Below are 23,709 nucleotides of genomic sequence, written 5' to 3' on the forward strand. Positions count from 1 at the left end.
TAAAAGAATTTGACTATTGATAAGTGTCTATATTAGTTACAGGAAGTGTAATTATTGTTTAAATTTTTCAGAACCAACAGTCGACACTATCGAAAATAAGTTATCATGTCACCCCATTAGAGGAATTCTGTAATTTTCCTGGCATTGTCTCGCGTGAGTTCGAAACCTGGCAATGCCAATCGAGCTTTTTTTGTCATATCATATGAGTTCGAAAATGCAATTCATTGAATTTTTAATGAAATCCCTTTACTTGATGATTTTATGAAATTACAGTACGTCTTAGTTGATTTGTTTTACAAAATTCATTGTCATTTGAATTGCCAGAAATCTCAAATATGTGACTTCTGACAATGCCACGTGAGCTGAAATGGCAATGTCACGACTACGGAATCGCATTTTCGAAAAAGTTCTCCTAAGATTCGAACCCAATTTGTCGTATGGCATTGCCAGAGCGTTACAGAATTTCCCTCCAGGTTAACCTTCCACTCCATTTCTTTCGATATTCCTCCATGCCATTAAGGTATTTGTAATTGATTCTGAGGCGTGCCCAAGCAAGATCTTAAACTTTTCTCGCAATAACAGCAAATTTCAAATAAATTGAATTTTTCATCATTGATTTTACTCATCTGCTTTATTCACGCAATATAAAATAATTGAATTATATTTATAGTAGAAATTTTAATTTTAAAATATCCTAATTTTTCTCAACTTTATTCCTATCATTGTCGTGATTTGATATGTAACTCAAGAATTCAGATCTCGTCAAAATCCTTTCTACAGCTTCTTTAGGTTTTGAGCAAGGTACATCAACGGCTGGAAAAAAGGAGGTAGTTTTTAGTATTTAAAATTATTTTAAAATAAATAATTCTTACGTTTTGTAACCACAACGAAAGGCTCCTTTTCGAAAATGCAGGAAACAAGTCCTAAGTTTGTTTCGTTCTTGACTCTACGGAAGGTCTTAAACAATGCCTTTGTCACGGGATCATCATTGGATACACCAGCATTGATTTGCGTGATCAGAGTCTCGAGGGTGACCAATCCTAGGAAATAACCTTCATCTGTAACCACGGGTAGTTGATCAGCTTCCTGTTCATTGAGCGTCACAATTGCCTCTTTGCAAGTCTGGGTAGATTTGAGGGTGACCAATTCATTGGATGGAATTTCGTCCACATGGTTACTCCACCACCAATGTCCATGAGTATTTTCCAAGGGAAGGAATCCCCTGACTTGCATCCAATTGTCAGACACGAATTTTGTCATGTAATTTCTGATTCCATCTGGTAGGATGACCACACATTTCTGTCCAGCCTCTAAATTCTTGGCAGCTTTTAGGGCTATGCTCATAGCTGCTCCACTGCTTCCTCCACATAACAAACCTTCCTCTGCAATTAAACGCCTGGACATGGGGAATGCATCCGTATCATTACTCTTGTACCACTCATCCACAAATTGATGTTTAAGAACGGTAGGGATAAAATCGTAACCAATGCCTTCAACCTGTAATTAAAAGAACTTTAATATTGTAGGGTGGCGGCATTACTTATGGCCAGTCTAGCAGAAATCTTAAATTTTTTCTCATAAATTGATTTCGAGGAACTACAAATTTAGGAATATTTTAATTTTATATCTTCAAATGAAAATATTTAGTTCTATTTTTCAAAATTTCTTTTCTTAGTAAATATATTTGCTACTTTTACTTGATTTTTAAGATTTTTGAAACAAAAGATATTAAAAAAAAAGACAAGGCTATAAGTTATGACAAAATTGTTAAGATTACTAACTTGTGATGATGAAAACCTATGAAAAACTATTATGAAAACCATGTAAATAAATAATAAAAAATGCTATATTACTTAAAATACTTTCCTTTTCTTTTGTACTAAAATTATTTTATTACTAAGTCAGTTTTATATAATTTAAAATTGTGGCCATAAGTTATTCCACGAGTGGCCATAAGTTCGTAAAAGAGGCCACAAGTTATGAATTTCACATGCTTGGAAAAATCACATATTTTCCGACGGTTTCCGGATTTTCCTTGTAAATTCACTTGAATATATCGAAAGAAACAACATGAAAGGACCTACAGTTAAAATTTTGCTTCAATTGATTAAAAAGGTTAGCAGATATAAGCAGATATGTCTTTAATGTGGCCATATGTAATGGCTGCACCCTATACAAGTCCTCAAATTAGAAAAATAGCCAAGTATCTCACCTCAAAGAAAGAAACATTGCTCTCGTTGAGATTCTCCGGTCGTGCCAAAATGGATCCTTCAGGATCAAATGATACTATTTTGCATTTTGAGCATTTCTCCTTCAGCGCTTTCCCAATCCCCGTGACAGTTCCTCCAGTTCCTGCTCCAGCTACAACCATGTCAATATCATTATCGAATTGCCAAAGGAGTTCTTCTCCAGTTCCCTCTTTGTGAGCCAACCAATTGCTGGGATTTGAATATTGTCCCATAATTACAGCATTTGGAATCTTCTTCTGCAGATCCTGTGACACTGCAAAGATTCCCTGTGGTGATAGGTATCCTGCTTCAGTTGGTGTCCTAATAATCTCCGCTCCGAGGATTTTTAATGTATCAACTTTTTCATTGGAATTCTTTTCTGCCATAACAATTATGCATTTGTAGCCTTTTACAGCACATGCCAAAGCCACACCAATTCCCGTATTCCCAGAAGTTGGCTCAATGATCGTTGAACCTTCCTTTATCAGGCCCTTCTCTTCAGCATCCAGAACCATACGATAGCCTATGCGATCCTTTACAGAACCACCAGGATTGAGGAATTCACATTTTGCATCTGCAATAAATCATTTATATTTTATTGGTTTGATTTTACAAAAAAAAAGATAAAGAAATAAATAATGCCCAGCGCACAATAACTTTTGTTTGTAAACATGTTTTTAAAATTGCCTATGTGAGTGAGCGAGATGACTAGATCGAGATTTCATTCACTTTAATTGAAATGTCAAAAACATGTTTACAAAACAAAAGTTATTGTGCGCTGGTCATTATGCCCAACGCACAATAACTTTTATTTTGTAAACATGTTTTCGACATTTAAATGAGAGTGAATGAAACAGAGAACTAGTTATCTCGTTTTCTCTCATAGGAAATTTTGAAAACATATTTACAAACAAATGTTATTGTGCGTTGGGCATTAGAAAGAGCGAGATGACTAGATCTAGTATTCATTCACTCTCATTGAAACGTCAAAAACATGTTTACAAAACAAAAGTTATTGTGCGTTGGGTATAATCATTTCAGAGGCCAAAATGTATTGCAGAAATTTGTGTGCGGTGCGTATTAAAAGCTTCCTAGTTCAACTTAAATGTGTCTCACTTTTAGTAAACTACCCTTGCTTTTAAAAATATTTATCTTAACTTTCTTTAAAAGAAAAATTAATTGGGCAATGATTTTAAATCAAATTTCAAATAATGTTCTTTTAAAAAGATATTGACGCACCTAGATTTTCAAACTGAATTATCGTACAATTTAATCAACAAAAAATGATAGAAGGAAATCAATTATTTGTTTTACAAGATCACTGTAAGATAAATATGCTAAATAGATATTATGCCTGTATTGTTTATACTTTGCATTCTTAATACTTTATTTATGTGCACATTTGTAAATTATACTCTTCAGAGTATGCATTTCAAGTTGAAAGGCACGATTAAAATGCTTTCAATTTAATGCATGGTAATTAAACTACGTAAACGTTTGCGTAGTTATGTTATTTATAAAGCAAATTGACCTTTCTTACATAGTGTTTAGATGGAGTATTTTAAGAAAATATGGAGATGACTAATTACATATGTACATCCTGCACTTGACACTTATAAAAAAAACATTTTGTAATTTATTCAAAAAGCTCCACTACCACCTATATTCCATGGATTCTATGCAAACATGTGGCAAGTTAATTTTTTTATATGCAGCTATTTGAAGCCATTTCATAAATTGATCTCAGACTCAGCTCACAGTGCTCCGAGGAAAAATTTATTTAAACAAAAATTTAGTGTATTTATCCCTCTATATGGAAAGGTATCTTATAATACTGAAAAACTTCTCACTTTTTTGTTATTTAGTGTAACGGTCGCGAGTGCAGAAAAATCCCATATAAATTTAAATCGAAGTATGAGAAAGTGGCTTCAAATTTCAGGCAACTTGCCAGGAACGTGATTCTATGTATAGTAACAATTATGCTAATTATTGAGTTTAAAAATAAATCAAATAAAATATGTTAATTTTCCACAGTATAGGTATAATTTAATAGACTAATAAACTAGAACTGACGCCACTGCTGCTTAGTGCAATTTATATTTCGCATCTTGGTGAGAACTGGAAAAATCCTGTTGAGTAGGTAAAATATTATTAAATTTATTTAACCCATTAGTAGAAAAAATTCTTTTTCCTTTAAAGAAAATAATTTCTTTTGAAAAATTGTAAAAAAAAACAAAGTATTACATAGGTTTTTAATTACGTTAAAATCGTTATCAAAGCTTTTCCTTAATTGTTTAATGCAGACTTTAAAAAAACTAGAAGTTTAAATAAGTTTGCAAAGAACCTCTGCTAAGTAATTGAGGAATATATTCTTAAATATAAATAAAAACATATTTAAATTCAAGATAAATTTTAATTAAAAATATTACTTCAAGAATTTCATTTATAAGAAACACCAAGAATTTTCCATAACTAAAATTTCAGCCTGATTTTTTTATAAATAAAAGTTAAAAAAAAAACAAATTCAGGTAAATTATTCCAAACTATTAAAATTCTTAGTTTATTGCTCATTTATCGTCATTTAATCACCAACAACCTTCATTTAATTATTTATAAGGTCGATAAGGTACATCTCTTCGACAGTGAACCCCTATTGACACTTTTGTCAAAATGTTGAAATTTATTTAATGCATTCAATAAAATCTAAGTAATATAACTTTTTTATTAATCTGCGTTTTACGATAGGGATAAGTATTCGAATTTCGTATTCCAAATGGTACAGAGTAGGGTGTCAATAAGTCCTCACACGAGTTCTTAAAGTGTTAGTTCTTAAAGTGTTCCTTTCACCCTACTCAGAAATATTGAAAATTTTACAATTTTTTTTTAATAAGTAAGGAAATGTATAAAAACTCGATATTTTGTGTAAAATTTTGCTCTATCTCGTAAAAACTTTGTTTAGAATAGCAAAGCGTTCCAGGCTTTGCGAAATCCTAAAGTTCGCATCATTTACCGTTTATCGGTTCTCAGATTGAATCACTCAAAAGATCCCACAAAATAGTTTTAAGAATAATAAAGTTGATTTTCAGATAAAAATTAGTTATCGGTTATGAACCGATTCATTATCAATTCATAACCAGTTGGAATCGGCTCAGGTTTGTTAACACGAAGATTTGTTGAAAACAATGGTTTCTGGGGGGGAGGGGGGTGTAAGTTTGAAATTTTGTGAGGTGAAAAAACGAGGGATTTATACTGCTCACTCTCTCTCTCTCTCTGGAGTTCGAACAGTAAAAATTACTTTAAATTAATAACAATTGTGTAATTTACAGTCAAGTAGGGACGAAGGAACACTTCTTCGACAGGGAACCCCTATTGATATTTTTATCAAATTTTTGAACTTTATTTAGGAAAAAATGTGTGAATTATGCATATAGATTTAGTACTTTCCTAACTTCAATAGTCTACCATAGTTACTCAAGATATACTAATTTAAAAAAAATGCCTAAATAATTATTTACTTTAGTATTAATTTTAAAAATCTGACTTTGAACTTCAAATTTTGTTTTCTTTTAATGTAATTTGACTTATTCAAGCACTATTACATAGTAATTTGTTTTTCAGCCTCTAAGTCTTAGACATAGAAAGTTCAATAAATAAATTTGGTTCTTAATGCTGCCAATAAACCATTTCAATCTATTTAATTTGATTTGTTGATCAAAATTGTGCTTCTTTTTCTGCTATTTGTCTTCGGCATATGGTCATTCTTTTTCTCACTTTAAAAACCTAATTCTAAATTGAAAATCAAAATTACTGAGCAAAATCCTGAGGTTGGTCCTCAACGCTAGTAGTGGTCGCTAGAAAACTACAAAGTACTTTTGCCTCTCTTGTGCTGTTCCTTATAAGCATTGCTGATGAATGAACACCTATCTATCTAATTATATGGCAGCCAGTTTGTGTAAATAAAAACACAAAAAAAAACACACCCAAAATCCCATAGTAAGTGAAGAGCACCAATGATCGACAGTGTTTCTCGGATCGTCAGGTTAATACCACATTTTTGCTCCAAATTAAATGATTTTTTTTTAAAATTATTAGCTACTTTTTACCATTTAACTCTCACATGAATACAGTGCATTAACTCAAATTTAATTTATAAAACCAATTTTCCCTGAGACACCTGATTAAATTCCTGACGATCCGAGGTACAGAGTGCAAGTTTGCAATTACACATATTTTTTATTAATTTATTGTAAAAATTAAAAATTCAAAAGAACATATATAGTTAAAGGGATCACTAATGTATCAATTAGCATACATAAAAATACCAAATAATGTTTTGTGGATTATATTTTCAACTAAATATGGAGCATGTCTCTTAACATTCCGATCCGGGGTACTCTTCCCTTATATAATAAGATGAAATAAATGACGCTTTGGAAAATTCAACGATCTGAATCATTTAGTCAGCAACCAAATTTAATGCCAAATCTAATTTCACTAAACCAAAGTAGCTTGTTTGTAGGATAAAAAAATGAATTTCTCCAATAATATAAAAATAAATAATTCTAATAAGAATAACAAAGAATAATAAAAGAAAAGAATAGTAATAACGCATTATTCCAAAACCGTATTGATGACATAATAAATAAATAAATAATTACAGAGTTAATAATTACAATTAAATAGTTACAGATTTATCCCATATTAAACTGCTTTTGAAGTTCTAATACGAGTCAATTCTTTTGGTTATTTAAATTGGAGTTCATTGCATAAATTAAATAAAATAAAAAGAAAAAGAAAATCATGAAAAAATAAAAAGAAAATCACAACGCTTACGACCAAGCTTACGCCTCTTGTTGATGCAAACAACTCTACGTTTTGCGGTATTTACTAATGGGTTAATTCGCGAACCATTGATTGTATATTTGATTTTTTTAAGTATATAATAAGTCCCATTTTCACATTAAAGGTCCGGAAAATAATTATATGATAATCTTTGCGGTTTACGCTTCACATAAACCTGAATTTTGTAGTGTCACTTATCATAATCACACTGTATGCAATATTTTGGCGCCTTTTGACCACATTGCTTTTTATCTCTTTTTCAGTAACACTTACACATATCGCACTTAATGCCCAGAGATTGCGGGATTTTGTTGAGTTTCACGACAGGTGTAAATCCAATAGCATGCAGAATATTCGGCAGAATTTTCTTAAGTTCAGGTTTTCTTTAAAACAAAAAGAAAAAGTGCATCAATTAGGAACTTTGTAGTGAAACACAAAATCTCTTTTAAAGGGATTATCACTGTACAATGGTCTACTTGGTGGTTCAGCATTTGCCCAGAGCCTCGATTCTGTGTCCGGGCTCTCGAAATTCGGATCAATATCCCAAACTGTTTGCACTTCAGGACACTCATTAGAATTTGTTGCCATTTTAAATGATATTCCTAATTTGGAATTCGTTTTCACAAATCACCACTTTTTTCACAAGTTTAGTTATGCTTTATGGAAAGCGTCACTCGAGATCTTTTCCTCGTGATTGTTTTCTACAGAACTGCGTGAAAATGTGAATAGACAAGCTGCTTTTATAGTAAAGAAGCATCACAGGAAATCCGACCAGTATGCCACAAATCACGTGTAAGATACCATATTTGAAATGTGGTTTTCCAAAAATCAACTTTGCTCCTTTGTCCATGATGTAAAAAAGTTCATTTATTGGGAAAGAAAACTTTACAATTTCCATTAAAAACATGTTTTATAGATGCCCCTGACTGTCCTTTGATACATTGCATTCTCAAGTATTTACTAATGTAATTGATACAATATTGGATTGATTTATTTGCATCAGATGCTAGTGCCAAGAAAATCTATGTAGAATTATTCATGATGTAAGAAAGTAGATCCATTCGTGTAATAATTCCAATAGGAAATTCCACACCATCTACATCTGAAATATGATAGAAAAAATATGCAATAGAAAATAATAGAGAAAACACAAGATTAGGGTGAATAAAATATCGCAATATTGAACAAAATTGCAACGTAAAGCTGTCTACACACTAGGAAAATTATTGCAATAATAACATTTCAAAGTGACATTGAAATACAACTTCCATGTTGAAGAGAATATTGAAACCAATATGTCAATATTTGCCTACACACTGAACAAATTGACTTCAATATTACAACTTTTTAAAATATCATTTTAGTTAGAGATTCAGTTCCTTTCAAACATGGAAAGACTCTTGGAATTAGCATGTTTGTGAACAGGAAGACATCTCAGAACATCATTATAGATAGGACCAGAGATTCTGTTCTATATCCTGCCCAATTCTTCCCAGAGACCCGTCTTTGTCATGACTTCTCCCTTACTTCCTCTAGGAAATCCCAGATGTTCTGGGATTTTGTTGTATCTTTTGTCAAATACGTCCGGAATATTCATGGTGGTCAAAAGATTTCTCCTGGTTCCTCCAGGAAATCACAGTTCTTCTGAGATTTTCTTTTGTATTTTGTCAAGAACACCCAAGATACCCAAGTTGGTCAGAAGATTTCTCCTGGTTCCTCCAGGAAATCACAGATCTTCTGGGATTTTCCTTTGGTTTTTGTCAAGAACACCCAAAATACCCAAGTTTGTCAGAAGATTTCTCCTGGTTCCTCCAGGAAATCACAGATCTTCTGGGATTTTCTCTTGGATTTTGTCAAGAACACCCAAAATACCCAAGTTGGTCAGAAGATTTCTCCTGGTTCCTCCAGGAAATCACAGTTCTTCTGGGATTTTCTTTTGTATTTTGTCAAGAACACCCAAGATACCCAAGTTGGTCAGAAGATTTCTCCTTGAGTATTTCGGGTGTTCTTGACAAAATACAGAAGAAAATCCAAGAAAATCTGTGATTTCATGGAGGAGCCACTAAAAATTTTCTGACCAATTTGGGAATCCTGTGTGTATTCGAGCAAGTGCACAACAAAATTGCAAAGGAACTATGATTTCCTGGAGTAGCCAGATGAGAACTGCTAACCAAGCTGGGTTCTTGGGAAGATCTGACAAAATGTACAGCGGAATTCCGAGAATCTGGGATTTTCTGGAGGAGGTAGGAAGAGATGTATCCTGATTTGGAAACGAAAAAGATTCCTCCTGACCATTGAAAAATATTGAAAAATATCAAATCAATTTGATATTTAGAATTTCTTTCAAATTTTATTTCAATGTGATCTTGAAAATTTTTATTAACTTTATTTGGCCTAGTGTGTAGCCATTAAAAATAATGAAATGAAATATTAAAAAATGCTCCATATTGAAATAAATATTGCAATAATTGCCTACACACATGACAATTTTTTTCAATATTGAAACTTTTATGTCAATAAATCTTTGCAATGTGGAGGCAATCCTTGTCAATATTGGGTATTGAAAAGAAATATTGCAATAAATTTTGTCTAGTGTATAGCCAGTTTAAGTCTATGCGAAATTTCGTTTATAGACACCTATGACAGAAAAAACTTTCGACATCAAATTTTTGAATATAAATTTTAAACTATTGTGGATGGCCTATTTCTCAATAGATTGGCTTAAATTATGGATTTTTTGGAAAGGTCTTGAAATTTCTAATCCGACTACATTAGATTCAATTAGAAATTAAGCGACAAAGTATTCGTATAAATGATTTATTTTCATCAAAAAATTTTTATTTGTTCTTTGTAGGGGAAAGTGCCCATGCTTGATAGCATTGGAAGCTTCGTAATGACTAAATTTTCTATGTTTCACAATATTATGTGACTCACCACAACCATATTTTAAAAACTATGGGAAAGTGGCCAGTTTTTGAAATATATTGCGGAGTTTCTTTTATTGAGAATCATAGGAAAAATTTAGTTATTACGAAGCTTCCAATGGTATCAAGAATGGACACTTTCTCCTATATTTTTTTATATAGAAGCTAAACCGTAAAATAAATCGATTTCTGGTCTTCGGTGATCTTCCCACAAGTCTATATAGTCCAGGAAAGTCATTCCTCCTTTTCGCCCCATCCCTTTCCATCCCCTCCAAAATTATGTTTCTTTTAGTTTTGATCGAAAGCAAATATTTGATCCATAGACGCGACTGCAAAAAATGACATCGATTTTTCAATGGTCAAATTTAAACTGTCTATAGAAAGGCCTATTTCTTAATCGATTTGCTTAAATTTGGATGTTATGGAAAGGTCTCGAAATTAATCCGCAATGACTTGGTAAAGTACTCTCCCTTCGAACGTTCATGCCTTCGAATAATGTGAATTTTCTTTTATTTTTCCTAAGAGACTTACACATTTCCATTAAATATTAGTTAGCCTATTGTCAATTATTAATATTTATGTGATAAATTTGTGTAAACCACTTAGGGAAAATAAAAGAAAATAAGATTATAGTCACGAATACATAAAAATCTACTCGAAGACACGAGCATTATTTCTTAATTATTCTAAAAAGACAATTTTTACGTTATAGCCTCTACACATTGGGAGCAATTTTTGTCAAAAATTGCTGTTTTGAAGGAAATTGCATGCAGTGCTACAGGTGGAAACGTCAAAATTCTGTCAAAAATGCAATTTTTTGACAAAAATGGCTCTCAATGTGTAGAGACCTTTAGGTACAAAATAACCTCATATTAAACTGAAACCACTTGATTAAAACTTACCAAAAAAAAAGCATTAACTTACTTTCAACAACAAGAGCAAATGGATCCTTTTCGAGAATTCTCGATGCAAGACCCAAATGAGTGGTTTTCGTAATCTTACGAAATTGCTTGAAGATAGCTCGATCAATCTTATCTTTAGGTTTTAAGTTGAAATTTCCAACCTTGACCATAAGCTCAGCTAGAGTTGCGGTTCCTTTAAGTGATCCTTGTGGTTGATTTATGATTGCGGCGTACTCCACATTTTTCTTCTTCATTACATTGACGACTGTCTGAATTTCATCTGTAGCGTTGACTTTGACCAATTCGTCTAATTTCAATTCATCCACTTTCTTATTCCACCACCAATGATTGTGAATATTTTCTGTCTCCTTGAGACCCCTTGCTTCCAGCCAGTTGTCCGAGATGAACTTCGTCATGTAATTCCTGACACCATCTGGCAAAATTACCACGCAAGTTTGACCTTTCTTCAGCTTCTTCGCTGCTTTTAGAGCCACTGACATAGCTGTTCCACTTGATCCACCACACAGCAATCCTTCTTCCCTGATCAATCTTCTGGCCAGGGGAAGTGCTTCCTTGTCGTTTGATTTGACCCAGAGATCCACAACACTTCTATCCAAAACAGTCGGAACGAAATCATAACCGATACCCTCGACTTCGTAGAAAGTGATATCGGTTTTGTTCAGTTCCTCAGGAAGCGAGAGGATTGATCCTTCAGGATCAGCTGCAACGACAGTACAAGTAGGGCATTCTTCTTTCATTTTCCGACCTACTCCACAAACGGTCCCTCCAGTTCCAGCACCACAAATTATCATATCCACGTGACCACCCATCTGATGGAGGATCTCAGAGGCAGTTCCATCTGATAATTAGCAAAAAGAACTAAAAATAGTACAAACCATATTTTTCCAGTAAAACTACAACAACAATTAATAACAAAAATTATTTTGTTCAAGGGGTAACACATCTCCAATTTTACTGACAAGAGTTTCTGGACTCTCGAGTTTCGCGATGCAAAAACTGGGTTTCTCGGTTTTCGCGATGAAATCCTTGCTGTTCTCGTATTTCGTGAAGCGTTTCTCGGATAATTAACCCATTCCTTACCATGGTATTATACATCATACGCAAATTGAGTGATTTTTGATTATTTATTTCTGGGCAATTTTTATCCGAATTGCTGTCGGGAATGGATTTTTAGTAACGTTAGTTATTCAATTACTTGAGAAAAATAGTCCGACAGAGATGAAAATACATTTTGTTATTATTTTCTTGCTTCGCGGAAGGTCATGCAAAATTTTTGCTCAAAATGGCGGACGGAAAATACGACATTCCGTCGAATTTGTTAAAATTGGCCTTTTTCCTCTTTCCTGATTTGAATTCTAGTTCCCAATTGGTGTTCTTGGATAGTTACTCTATCTAAAGCAATAGAGTTTGTAATGAATTAATGCACCGAATTTAAATTCAGTGACCGTTAAGACGTGTGTTTGACAGAGGCTCCCCGCGCCCCATGAGATAAATTTTTTTTCCTTTCAAAAAATTCATCTACTAATCTGTAGGAAACTAATCCCAAAATATGAACATTCTATCTCAAGTATTTCTGGTACATTGACTGAATGGGTTAACAAAGGGTTCTCAATAGGCTAATTGTGCCAAATTCCGGCCAACTTGCAATTTCGGCCACCTTTTTTGTTCCTCGAATTTTCATGAACTTTTAGATTTTACGTACTCTAGAGACTATACAATGCATAAGAATAACAAAAAATGTAGCTTCGACAAACGAGATGACGTTAAAAAGATATTGGAAGAATTCCCGAAGGGCAAGGAACTATGAGAATGAAGGTGGCCGAAATAGGGCACCAAAGCTATGTCCATATTATTATTCATTTTAAAATGTATTAAATGATTTTAGAGCAAATAAAGACGGTAAACTTTTTATAAAGGTTTCAAGCAACACTCTTTCAGAAGAAAAAATACAAAAAATCAATTTTTATATTTAAAATATAACATTTCAAACTTGAGACTTTGACGCTTGCATGCAACTATGCCGAAATTTGGCACACTTACCCTATATGTCACCCCTTGATTTGAGAAAAAAAAATAAAATTTGATCACTTAAAAAACTTTTTTTTTTAAAAAATGGACAGTAAAAAAACAAGTTTTTTTTATAGTATCTCCTCAAAAAATAAAAACATTTTCGAATGCATCGATTAAAAGTTTTCTTTAAAAAAATCAATTTTAATCTAATCTTTATAAATTTGAGCCTAATAAAAAATCAATAAAATCCTTGACTAGGACATCAAGTCTTAGATATTTCAGAGAAAAAATCGATTTTGATAATTTTTACGGATTTAGGCAAATGAACGAAAATGTTTTTATGGATCTAAGTAAGTAGCTTTTCTTGGGAGAAATTTCTTTCAATAATTAGAAATAATCTCAGAAAATAAATATTAGACCAAAAACACTTGAAAATCGGCATAAATCCTTTTAATCCGATTTTGATGATTTTAAAATGTTTATATAGCCGATAAACTTCTTTTTTTAGGGAAAGATTCCAAAAGTAGATTCAATTCTTTTTTGAAACTTTCTATGAAAATTATTTATGGGCTTTTTTTTTTTAAATTTGTTATTTTCATAATGGTTTTTATGATACCAAATTATTAAGTAAAGACCAAAATATTTTCATTAAAACTATAAAAAGTCTAAAAATTTCCAAATAGGGTAAAATGGTACAAGTTGGACAGTGGTACAAGTTAGGCAATTGTACAATTTGGACAGGGCTTTTTGTCTTCATAAATTTAGTACTTCATTTTTATTTGTATATTTTTAATGCTTTAGTTTTATAATTTGGTTCCTTATGCTTAAAAACAAATTTTGTACTATATTTATCAAGAAAAAAGCCATATCCAACTTGTACCAGCGAATTGTCCAATTTGTAACAGTAATTCCAAATTATATCACTTTACCCTAAGCTTTTCTTGGTTTAAATTCGATAAAAATACGATTAAATTTCGGCGAAATTTGAAATTTAAACGCAATCTGAATTAAACAGATGGATTTTGCAAAATGCGAGTTTATTAAAGACACCAAGAAGACTTTCCGCTCACGAAAATTGATCGGGAATTGTTTGCAAAATGTTTTTTATTTAGTCTAAAAGGCTGTCTAGCCAAAGTTCCTTAAAAAATCACTGAAAACCGAATACTAAACCGATTTTGATTTTAAAGTGTATCACTAAGACCTACGTCTTAAATTAAGAAAGAAAACTAAAATAAAATCTGCAATAAAAACTGTGCAAATAATGTTAATATTATTTCTTCTCCCATTACCAACATCTTCGAAAGCGTGCTTCATTTGGTTTACAATTCCAAACTACACTGAGAAAAAAAGAGGATGCGATTAACTTTTTTTCTCGTAACTTTAACACTTTTAGGTGTAAAAATATATCAACATTTTCTAATTGTAATTTTACACCTTTTTAAGGGTAAAATTAACATGAAAAAGGGTAACTTTAGCCCTAAATACACCTAAAAAGGGTAATATTTACACCGATTTTGGATCAATACTGCAGGGTAAAATTAACATTTCCGGAATGTTATTTTAACTCTTTCGGATTTGTCTCAGTGCATACACATGCCTAAAATGTATAATGACTTGCTAATTTTCCCCCGAACGTTTCATAAACAAATAATAAAACGAATAAGACTAATAAAAGTCTCGGCGTATTTTGATAAGGTAACTAGCCACCCAGAAGCTCTCATTCTCAACACTGATAATGAATATTGCTCTACTATAACCAGTCAAAAATCTCCAACATATCTGTATAAAGTTTTTCTTACCATAGTGACTAACCGGATTGCTCGCATTGCGATACTGATCCAAGATAATTGAATCTGGAATTTCTTTCTGAAGCTTCTGGGCGACGGCAATTAAGCCTTCTGGTGAATCGAAGCTCGCTTCAGTTGGAGTGCGTATAATTTTTGCTCCAAGAGCTTTTAGGGCATTCACCTTTTCATTGGACATCTTCTCAGGCATAACAATAAGGCATTTGTAACCCTTAACGGCACATGCCATTGCTAGTCCAATGCCAGTATTTCCTGAAGTCGGCTCAATTATTGTACATCCCGGCTTCAAAAGTCCTTTTGATTCAGCATCCGCCACCATACGATACCCAATGCGATCCTTTACTGAACCTCCAGGGTTTAGAAATTCACACTTAACATCTAGAAGTAAAATTGATCTAAATCAGTATGATCATATATAATATGTCGTATCAAATTGATTAACACTAAAATTAACTTACACATGTCACATTCAATACCCTCAGCTTGAGGAATATGATTAAGTTTAACAAGGGGTGTCTGTCCTATGGCGTGCAAAATATTTGGCATAATTTTAGGGCGCTCTGTTCTGAAAATTAATCCAAGAAAAAAGATTATTTTTAGGTTAACTTAACATTTTTTTTTAAAATGTTTTCAGTAAATATTTAAAAAAAAGTTTATAATCTGAAAATACTTCACAACCTATTTTGCAGTATTTTTTGATAAAAAAGTGGCACAAAAAATCAAATTTGGTAAGTAAATAAATCAAAAGAAGTAGGAATTCTTCAAAAAGTAAAAAAAAACTAATTTCGATCAGTAAAATATTGATCAGAAACAAAAAATCATAATTTTGTCAGTAATGGCTCTGGCACACCTTTTAGATCATAAAATTTCATAAAATCAAAATTCACATTCTTATATATAATATATCTATATCATTCTTTCGCACTCTAAAATCGATTGAGCTAAATTGAATTTGTTGTAGTGGTTAAAAGAAGAAGAGTGCGAAAAAATGAGATAGACATATGCAAAGCATTTGAGAAAGAAAGGAATTCGAATTTCGACTTCATAAAATTTTCCTGATCTAAAAGGTGTGCTGGAGCCTAATGGCTTCGGCGCACCTTTTAGATCGGTCAAATTTCATGAAATCAAAATTCATTTCTCTTTCTTTCACAAAAGACTTGCATTAGTCTATTCCACTCTTTCGGTCTCAAAATTGGACTGAACCAAATTTAATTTGGTGTTATGTTTAAAGGAAGAAGAAGAGTGCGAAAGAATAGGACAGACATATGCTAAGCTTTTAAGATAGAAAGGGATGTGAATTTTGATTTTATGAAATTGAACCGATCTAAAAGGTGTGCTAAAGCCATAAAAAATCAAATTCGTTCACTGAAAAAGGTTAATTGTGGCCTTTGTGAACTTAATGAAATAAAAATTTTGTTGTAAAATCATTATTTTATTTGGAGAATAGGGAGAATAGTTAGTCTTTGCTAGTAGAAAGAAATCGAGTTTGTTTTGTAATAGCGCTGGCACACCTTTTCAATTCTGTGAAATTTAATCGATTGAAATTTTACTTCTTACTCTTTCAAACTAAAATAAGATATATTTGTCTCTTTCTGTCAAATGAAAAATGGAATTTAAATTTCATTTTCAATTTCAAAATCAATTTTTATTTGACAGAAAGGGACAGCTACATCTAATTTCAGTTTGGAAGAGTATGAGGTAAATTTTCAATCGATAGAATTTCACTTAATTGAAAAGGTGTGCCAGCGCCATAAAAAATTACATTTGGTCAACAATAAAAACTAATTTGGTCTATAAGTAAATCAAATTTGGTCAGTATTAATATCGTATATAATCAGATCGGTGACAAAGTTAATTTCGATGAAATACAATCACATTTAATCAACAGAAGATATAATTTAATTCAGTAAATATAATCAAATTTTGTCAGTGAAAAATGTATTTTGATCAATAAAAATTCACAATTTATTCATTAAAAACTTTAAAGTTTGTCAGTAAAAATCCAGATTTGGTCAAATTCAATAGGGTAAAATAGTGAAACACGACAAAGTGGAATTAAAAAGTTTACCTCTAGCATATTCTCTAAAGCAAAAAAATTCCATGAAATCAAAATTAATGCCTCTATCGTTCTCAAACTTTTGCATATTGCCATCCTCCTCTTTCGCAATCAAAATTTAATTTAACCAAATTAAATTTGATATAATGTTAAAATGAAGAAGAAGAAGAATGAGTGAGATAGACAAATACAACATTTTTGAGAAAGAGAGGGATGTGAATTTTGACTTCATACAAAACAAAATTCACATTAAAAATTCAAAATTTTAAATGTTTTAAGTTTTTCTAAACCATTTAATTTTTCAATTTATTTTTTTATTTATTTTAATAACCATGCTTTTGAGCTAGTGCTCTTGAAAGCAGAAGAAAAAAGGAAACATTTATTAAGATATATATAAAGATAAAGATTTGTCAGAGCGAATGAAACAGAGATCTAGTCATCTCGCTCTCTCACATAGGAAATTTTGAAAACATATTTAGAAACAAAAGTTATTGTGCGTTGAGCATAAAGGCACTTACGATAATTTTTGTTTAAAATAGTTTTTATTGGGCTTATAAAAGTTTCTTTTTCTCAAGTGCGTTTAATAAATAAAATTATGCTGATACTAAATATGTATATATGTATCTCAAAATCGCAAAAATTAAGTTACGACAAATGCTGATTTCACTGACGAAATGTGTAAAATTATTGAATATTGTGCTAATAACTTTTTGAAATTAACACATATTTAAAACGGTATAATTTTTTCCTGTTTTCAAGAAAAAATTGTTGAGTATCCTTCCTACCTAGCAACTCTAGCGACCGAGTGCGCTAAAAAAACGGCCAGAAAGGTACGGCAGGTTTAGTGTTAAAATATATGCAACAACATAGAAATTCTTATAAGACATTGGCTGATTGAAGCAACGATATGTATGTTTTACATATTTAGATCAAGTGAAAAAATAGGACATTACAAAAAGCTTGAGGTCAATGATTGTAGAGTACTGACCTATTTTTTGTGCTTAACCGAGAAATATATTTTTTAATGATAAATATGTGTGAACGTAATATTCATGGCGTAGAATATTTAGTGGAGGATTTTATCACTCTGAGGTTATCATCGTGGCACTTGAACTTGAGTTTTTGTGCAAAGTAACTTCTCTTTGAGAAATGAAAGGAAATGACTTACAATTTCCATTGTGAATGGGGGCTCGTGGTTTTGTCTTTGCCCACTGTCCATGTACATCTCGATGGAAGATCAGGACGAACAAAGTCTGGCATCACCTTGGTAATGTCATTAGTTTCTTGACCGAGAGTTGGCATCTTGAGTGTTTGTAGCTCTGAAATTTAAGATGAAAATCAATAACCAAGTACCAAGTTTTCCATCTTATTCTAAGAAATCTCACTTCTAAGAAAATTAGTTATTTCTGTAATTAAGTGGTTTTGTTGAAAAAGCAAAAAAGATACACCTATCTTTAGCCAACTGTCGCAATATACTACGTGGTATGTTTCCTTACCTTCTTTTCTAGAGTCAATCAATCAATAACAGCGACAGTGAGAATGATATATATTACTGACTGATAATAAAATGCTTGGAGTACACCTAGGATTCACAATATATACGCTTCCAGTCCGTTTAGTTTAAAGACGAAGACTGAGTACTGATTCCCCAAGATTGTCTATCCCAAGTAATTTAACTGGAACCAACAATTTATTTTCCATCTTTCGAATTAGATACATCCGTCTCATTTCCTCACTGTTTTTGTCTCTCTCTCATTCGCTCTTAAACGAAAGATTGAGGTGCTACATATAATCTCTATATATTTGTCCCCTTTCAGAACACACTCTGATAAGCCGGCAACCGGTGTGCTTATTTTAACACAAACCCATACACACACAACAAAATTATTGAGCCAAGTGAGCACAAGTCACAGTCTAATGTCCCTATCACATCCATTAAAACATTTTCTGCAAATAGACGTTGGTTTAACTTCAATTTCTTCCTGAAACCACTCCATATCAATGACTACAAATAATACACCAAAAATAAGTGATAGAAACAATCACAGTATCTGTAGGGGATAGTAGGGTAGCTTCACGCATGCAATTCTCTCGAAAATACACATTTTTGGGATTGTGAATAATATTTAACTAAGGACCCTGATAGACCTGAGGATTAGCCGAGAGATGGCTTAGTGCAATTATATTAGAAATAATGGTTAAACTACATTTCAAACATTTTTCATTAAGTCGCCTCTCGGCTTAAGCCGTAAGTGTCTCTAGGGGATAAGGAATGGATCTAAGGCCGGCATCAGACTGGAGGTTTAGCCCAGTTTCCGAAGGTCTCAAAAATCTTAATAACAAGCAATTTTTCTCGATTTTTCTAGATTTCTCAAAATCTAATGAATCATTTGCCCTTAATATTCAATCCTAAACAACAATTTCCTAAAAAATCATGCTTGATGAGGAATTAGAGGAGTTAAGCCAGATAGCTAAGCCTTAGGTCTGAAGCCCGTATAAGGAAAGCTAATACTCACGATAAACTAACCGGACTCTGTTAGTTTAAATATGATTCATATGCCTTTTGCAAATAGCGAGAGAATTAGAGAGAGAACTTCTTTACCGACAGAATTCAATTATTTCATACCCGAAATGCGTGTAACCCTTTAAGAAAAAAGAATCTATTCTTTGACCAACGAATTACCAAAAAAAAAGCAAGACATTTTTTTTTTAATATTAATACCAGAAGCTATGAATTTTAACTAACTGATTTTCTAAAAATTTATGCATAAGTGATTGGTTTTAGAACAATTTTAATCTTTTGAAGACGAACCTTTTATCCGTTTTAGTATTTTCCGAAGTGTTTTGTCCTCGGGAATTCTTTTTTTTAACCCTTTAACGACGAAACACTTTTTACGGACTGAAAATCAACAATAAAAATTAAACTGAGAAACATAATCAATGATAAGTATCACATCAAACCTTGGAAAGTCCAACAGAGTCTGACTCGGTGTATTTTGTGCTTCTATGACCAATAGGGACAAAAATAACCCAAAAATTTAAGTAATTTTTCTGACAATACCAATGAATCATATTTTTCGCTTTAATGAAAAATATTACGTATGTGTATTGTAGTTTTTGTTGCCAAAAGGATTTTGCTTAAAAAAAATTAGAGGTATAAAAAATAATAAAATCAATTATGAATTTGAGAATTTAAAAATTCGCCATTTTTGAGCTTAATTATTTACTACATAGCAAATAGCTAGAGACTTTCAAAAAAATATTCTAGATTCCTTCAACGTTCTATTTTACAATTATGTACAGACATAAGAAAAAAATAACTTTAGGTAGTCAGGAAAAATTATTTTCTTTATGTGACACTGGTGTTCCAATCGTCCTTAATGGGTTAAAAGATGATAAAGTATCCCAGATTTGTGAAATTCTAGAAGAACTATTCTATTCTCGGCAGAACCGTTTTTGAAAATATCCAAAAATATCTGTTTGTCCATAATTCCATTAAATGAAATACCCATTTTGTTACATTTTGCCCCAGGCTCCTCTAGTATTGGTATTTATTTACTTTTTGGCTATTTCTCTTATTTATTTTAATATTTCACATGAGATTCAAAATTTCTGACACGAGTAAATAGACTAACTCAGAATTTTCCCCAAATGGGAATTTTTATTTATTTTTGTCATAATCTCATTATTTGATTTTTTGTCCTCTATATAAATCTAAATTCCATATTCATATTGATAAGTTTTAATAAGAAAGTTCTCATTTGGAGCAGGTTCTAAATCAAACTATTATAGGGCTTATTTATTAATATTTTTTTGCAATGTGATATACTTCCATGACCAATTTTTCAAATATCATGGTCAGAACTTACCTTATTCCTTTGTATAAATTGTTGGACATATTTTTAATTTAGATCCAAAAACTTGATTATGTCTATTAGACAGGGCGGAGCATTCTCATAAATTTTCCGTACAAAAGTATGGCATATTTTTTCTTAAGTGATTTTTTAGTTTTAGTTTAAAACCAAATGCAATCATTTAAAAACTTTTATCAAATGAAAGAGTACCTAATGTTATGTTATTGGCTCAAAATTTATAATGATTGCACGAGGATAACAGTTCCTAAAACCCATATGAAAAAGACGTAAAATTCGCAATTTTTTGAATTTATCTAAAAAAATTTCTATTTGTAACACCAGTAACAGATAAAAATTCAATAAAAATATATTCTCTGTACATGTGCCTACCATTTCGTGTTATATTTATTTTTGTGGGATCTATGACTAAAAATTATATAAAGAATTTAAGAAAAATATACCATTTCTGAATTAAAATGCTCCATACGTTAGTTAATCATCCTAGCTATTAGTATAATTTTTGTATTCAAATCTTCATACATGTTCAAAACGGGTCCCGGTCAAAATCCCGGAAGCCAAAATCCCGAACGCCAAAATCCCGAAAGCCAAAATCCCGAACGCCAAAATCCCGAAAACCAAAATCCCGAATTCTTAAAAGTGTTATAGCTACTCCCACGATTGTACCCGCGCTTGCTGGAGGCAAAGGGAAATCTTCTGTGTCTTGGGAAATTATTCTAAACATTTTCCTCCATATAATTTCATCAATTTCAGGATTTTGAACATTCGGGATTTTGGCTTTCGGGATTTTGGCTTTCGGGATTTTGGCCTTTTCGGGATTTTGTCGTTCGGGATTTTAGCTTTCGGGATTGTGGGTTTCGGAATTTTGGCTGCCACCGGTTCAAAACAACCTCACTTATCAGTACTTATTTTGATAACGTCATTTTGTCTATTATCTCTTCAATGATATTTTCAATACACCAAGAAACTATGAAAAAAATCAAATTGTGATTTTATTTAATTTACAAAAATGCTCTAATAACTGATAAGCCCATGTAGGCATTCACTGCAACACCCATGAGGAACAGAATGACCCTCGTTGGTTGGGGTACCGGTGCAAAAGCGTAGACAAGTGTATGAAGAATTCGGGTGATAGCGAAAGCTTTTATCAGCATCATAGCCAACCACTGAGATGGATTTGTGACGATATAAATGAAGCCCAGAATGATGAAAAGGAAGATATTTTCCATATCATTTAAATGAGCCCTGAAATTGTGAAAAATGATTATGCATAGAACTCATAACCCTTTCATATCCCTTTCCCTTACCTCCTCAATCGCTCAACATCTTCATTGACTTCATTTTTCGCTTTTGGCGCCTAAGGAATTTGTTTGTAATATCAAGATGAGGTAAGAAAGTATTTTCGAAATTTCGGTTTACGTACCTTTGAGGTATGCTTTCTTAATCCAGTAGCTATTGACATAAAAAGAACTTTTATTACGAGTACACTGGACCAGAATGCAAAGGTCCTAAAAACCGGATTTGTAGGGGATAGATAGTCAAAGACGTCACCCATGGTTATTTTTAGCGAGTATTTCAAATATTTAGTGATAGTTCAAAGAAAAAAAAAAACAACCAAACTCATTGACAGACCAAATACAACTGACTTTAAAGATAAAGCCGCCCTCCTCCAAAGTTATCAGAAAATGATATAGCCGATTACCGTTGAAAATGATTTGGACTTTTTTCAGCATGGTTTATGAAAAATAGATTACCTGTCGATAGATAAAAGGTTAGTCTTTTTTTTAAATCTCAAGTGTATGAACTATATTATATTTTTTAAAGATAGTTTCTTCACACTTCCGTTACATGTAAATGTAAAAAATAAACTATAAAGCTTTATACGTGTATGTTTATGGTGTGCAAATGCTATCTTATCAATAACAATCATTTTGGACCAGAGAAAACCTGGTATTTAGAAATTACGATAAGATGAAAGGCCAAAGAAGTAACAAAAAAAAAAAGAAAAACAAAAGTAGATGGAATAGAAAATCCGCTGATTCTTTATGCGAAATACACTAAAGTTTTAAAAGCCATGTACAATGTAGATCCCAAGCATACGAAAAATGCCAATCCTCTGGCTGGTTGGGGAACAACGAAAACTGCGTAGACAAGGGTATGGACTATCCTTGCGACTGCTGCAGCTCTGAAGAGATTGATAGCAAGGGCTGCTTCAGGATTTGTCAGAACATAGAAGAATGCAACAAGGATGAATGGGAAGACATTTTCCAAATCATTGCGATGAGCCCTACAAAAACAAATTTAAGTAATAACCTTTCAAGGTTTAACAAATTTATAGAGTGGAAAAAATACCTTCTCACACGTTCCACGTCAGGATCGTCAAACTTGACCTTAGCCTTATATTTTCCAGCATCTTCTGGGTTGGCAAAAACCTTTAAAGAAAAACATATTTAAAAAAAAAAATATAATCTACTTTAAGGCGCTCAAATCGAAATGTCATGGTATACATAATATAGCTACGTGAGATAATTGTTATCGTATTAGGTTGTGTAATACAATAATTCATAGTCAAAATGATAGTACCTTATTTTTGAAACGCTGACGTCCAGTTAGAAAGGCCATAGCCAGAGTTTTCATAATTAAAACCGTTGACCAGAACACATAGGATCTAAAGACAACATTGTCATAGGAAAGAAGATCGGAAAAGGCCACCATTTTTTTGGTTTTGAATGTTATTAAAAAACTTGCGTATGGTAATCACAACACACCCGGCACTGGACTATGTTCCCATAGAACTGAAGCTTACAGTATATTTTCTAAGCACCATAAGCACCATCTCCAACTTTATATACTTGGTCAAATCCATGCATTTGTATTTGTATAAACACAACCTACTACTAGCAATTCTTTATCTCGGAATAAGATATATAGACAACCCGTGTAGGTTTTTGATTAATACACCGGAATGTAGGTATCATTCCTGGGAGTATAGGAAGAAAAGTGCAAATCATTGGATTTAATACAAATGTGTTGGCTTTAAATATGACAC

The 23,709-nt window shown here is 32.2% G+C and overlaps 4 protein-coding genes across 4 annotated transcripts; all 4 read right to left on the reverse strand.

The window, feature by feature from the left end:
• Window positions 1–612: 612 nt before the first annotated feature.
• On the reverse strand, window positions 613–7,893 carry LOC129806346 (cystathionine beta-synthase-like). The gene is made up of 5 exons (XM_055854899.1): window positions 7,537–7,893; window positions 7,344–7,453; window positions 2,213–2,802; window positions 873–1,497; window positions 613–813 (listed from the first exon to the last, which is right to left on the reverse strand). The coding sequence occupies exons 1-5, from the start codon at window positions 7,656–7,658 to the stop codon at window positions 695–697; spliced, it is 1,566 nt and encodes a 521-aa protein (XP_055710874.1). The 5' UTR covers window positions 7,659–7,893; the 3' UTR covers window positions 613–694.
• Window positions 7,894–7,911: 18 nt separating this feature from the next.
• On the reverse strand, window positions 7,912–18,525 carry LOC129806347 (cystathionine beta-synthase). Its single transcript, XM_055854900.1, has 6 exons — window positions 18,285–18,525; window positions 17,957–18,107; window positions 15,191–15,297; window positions 14,727–15,110; window positions 10,919–11,755; window positions 7,912–8,172 (listed from the first exon to the last, which is right to left on the reverse strand). Exons 2-6 carry the CDS (start codon window positions 18,088–18,090, stop codon window positions 8,093–8,095), a joined length of 1,542 nt encoding a protein of 513 aa, XP_055710875.1. The 5' UTR covers window positions 18,091–18,107; window positions 18,285–18,525; the 3' UTR covers window positions 7,912–8,092.
• A 3,103-nt stretch (window positions 18,526–21,628) lies between these two features.
• LOC129806387 (microsomal glutathione S-transferase 1-like) lies at window positions 21,629–22,459 on the reverse strand. The gene is made up of 3 exons (XM_055854942.1): window positions 22,084–22,459; window positions 21,968–22,017; window positions 21,629–21,905 (listed from the first exon to the last, which is right to left on the reverse strand). Exons 1-3 carry the CDS (start codon window positions 22,213–22,215, stop codon window positions 21,662–21,664), a joined length of 426 nt encoding a protein of 141 aa, XP_055710917.1. The 5' UTR covers window positions 22,216–22,459; the 3' UTR covers window positions 21,629–21,661.
• Window positions 22,460–22,679: 220 nt separating this feature from the next.
• LOC129806384 (microsomal glutathione S-transferase 1-like) lies at window positions 22,680–23,477 on the reverse strand. Its single transcript, XM_055854939.1, has 3 exons — window positions 23,244–23,477; window positions 23,013–23,092; window positions 22,680–22,947 (listed from the first exon to the last, which is right to left on the reverse strand). Exons 1-3 carry the CDS (start codon window positions 23,373–23,375, stop codon window positions 22,704–22,706), a joined length of 456 nt encoding a protein of 151 aa, XP_055710914.1. The 5' UTR covers window positions 23,376–23,477; the 3' UTR covers window positions 22,680–22,703.
• Between the last annotated feature and the right edge of the window lie 232 nt (window positions 23,478–23,709).

The sequence above is a fragment of the Phlebotomus papatasi genome, chromosome 3, assembly GCF_024763615.1.
Source record: "Phlebotomus papatasi isolate M1 chromosome 3, Ppap_2.1, whole genome shotgun sequence".
Classification (NCBI taxonomy): domain Eukaryota; kingdom Metazoa; phylum Arthropoda; class Insecta; order Diptera; family Psychodidae; genus Phlebotomus; species Phlebotomus papatasi.

Excerpts from the sequence above, each read along its gene's own strand:
- LOC129806346 (XM_055854899.1), bottom strand. The coding sequence starts at position 7,658 with ATGGCAACAAATTCTAATGAGTGTCCTGAAGTGCAAACAGTTTGGGAT. Across the intron at positions 2,803-7,343 it reads GGGCATTAAGTGCGATATGT|ATGCAAAATGTGAATTCCTC; the intron begins GTAAGTGTTACT and ends GATTTATTGCAG. Across the intron at positions 1,498-2,212 it reads GCAATGTTTCTTTCTTTGAG|GTTGAAGGCATTGGTTACGA; the intron begins GTGAGATACTTG and ends TTTTAATTACAG.
- LOC129806347 (XM_055854900.1), bottom strand. The coding sequence starts at position 18,090 with ATGCCAACTCTCGGTCAAGAAACTAATGACATTACCAAGGTGATGCCA. Across the intron at positions 15,298-17,956 it reads CCCCATTCACAATGGAAATT|AACAGAGCGCCCTAAAATTA; the intron begins GTAAGTCATTTC and ends ATTAATTTTCAG. Across the intron at positions 8,173-10,918 it reads ATTTGCTCTTGTTGTTGAAA|ATGTAGATGGTGTGGAATTT; the intron begins GTAAGTTAATGC and ends ATCATATTTCAG.
- LOC129806384 (XM_055854939.1), bottom strand. The coding sequence starts at position 23,375 with ATGGTGGCCTTTTCCGATCTTCTTTCCTATGACAATGTTGTCTTTAGA. Across the intron at positions 23,093-23,243 it reads GTCAGCGTTTCAAAAATAAG|GTTTTTGCCAACCCAGAAGA; the intron begins GTACTATCATTT and ends TTTTCTTTAAAG. Across the intron at positions 22,948-23,012 it reads GACGTGGAACGTGTGAGAAG|GGCTCATCGCAATGATTTGG; the intron begins GTATTTTTTCCA and ends TTGTTTTTGTAG.
- LOC129806387 (XM_055854942.1), bottom strand. The coding sequence starts at position 22,215 with ATGGGTGACGTCTTTGACTATCTATCCCCTACAAATCCGGTTTTTAGG. Across the intron at positions 22,018-22,083 it reads TAAGAAAGCATACCTCAAAG|GCGCCAAAAGCGAAAAATGA; the intron begins GTACGTAAACCG and ends CAAATTCCTTAG. Across the intron at positions 21,906-21,967 it reads GATGTTGAGCGATTGAGGAG|GGCTCATTTAAATGATATGG; the intron begins GTAAGGGAAAGG and ends TCACAATTTCAG.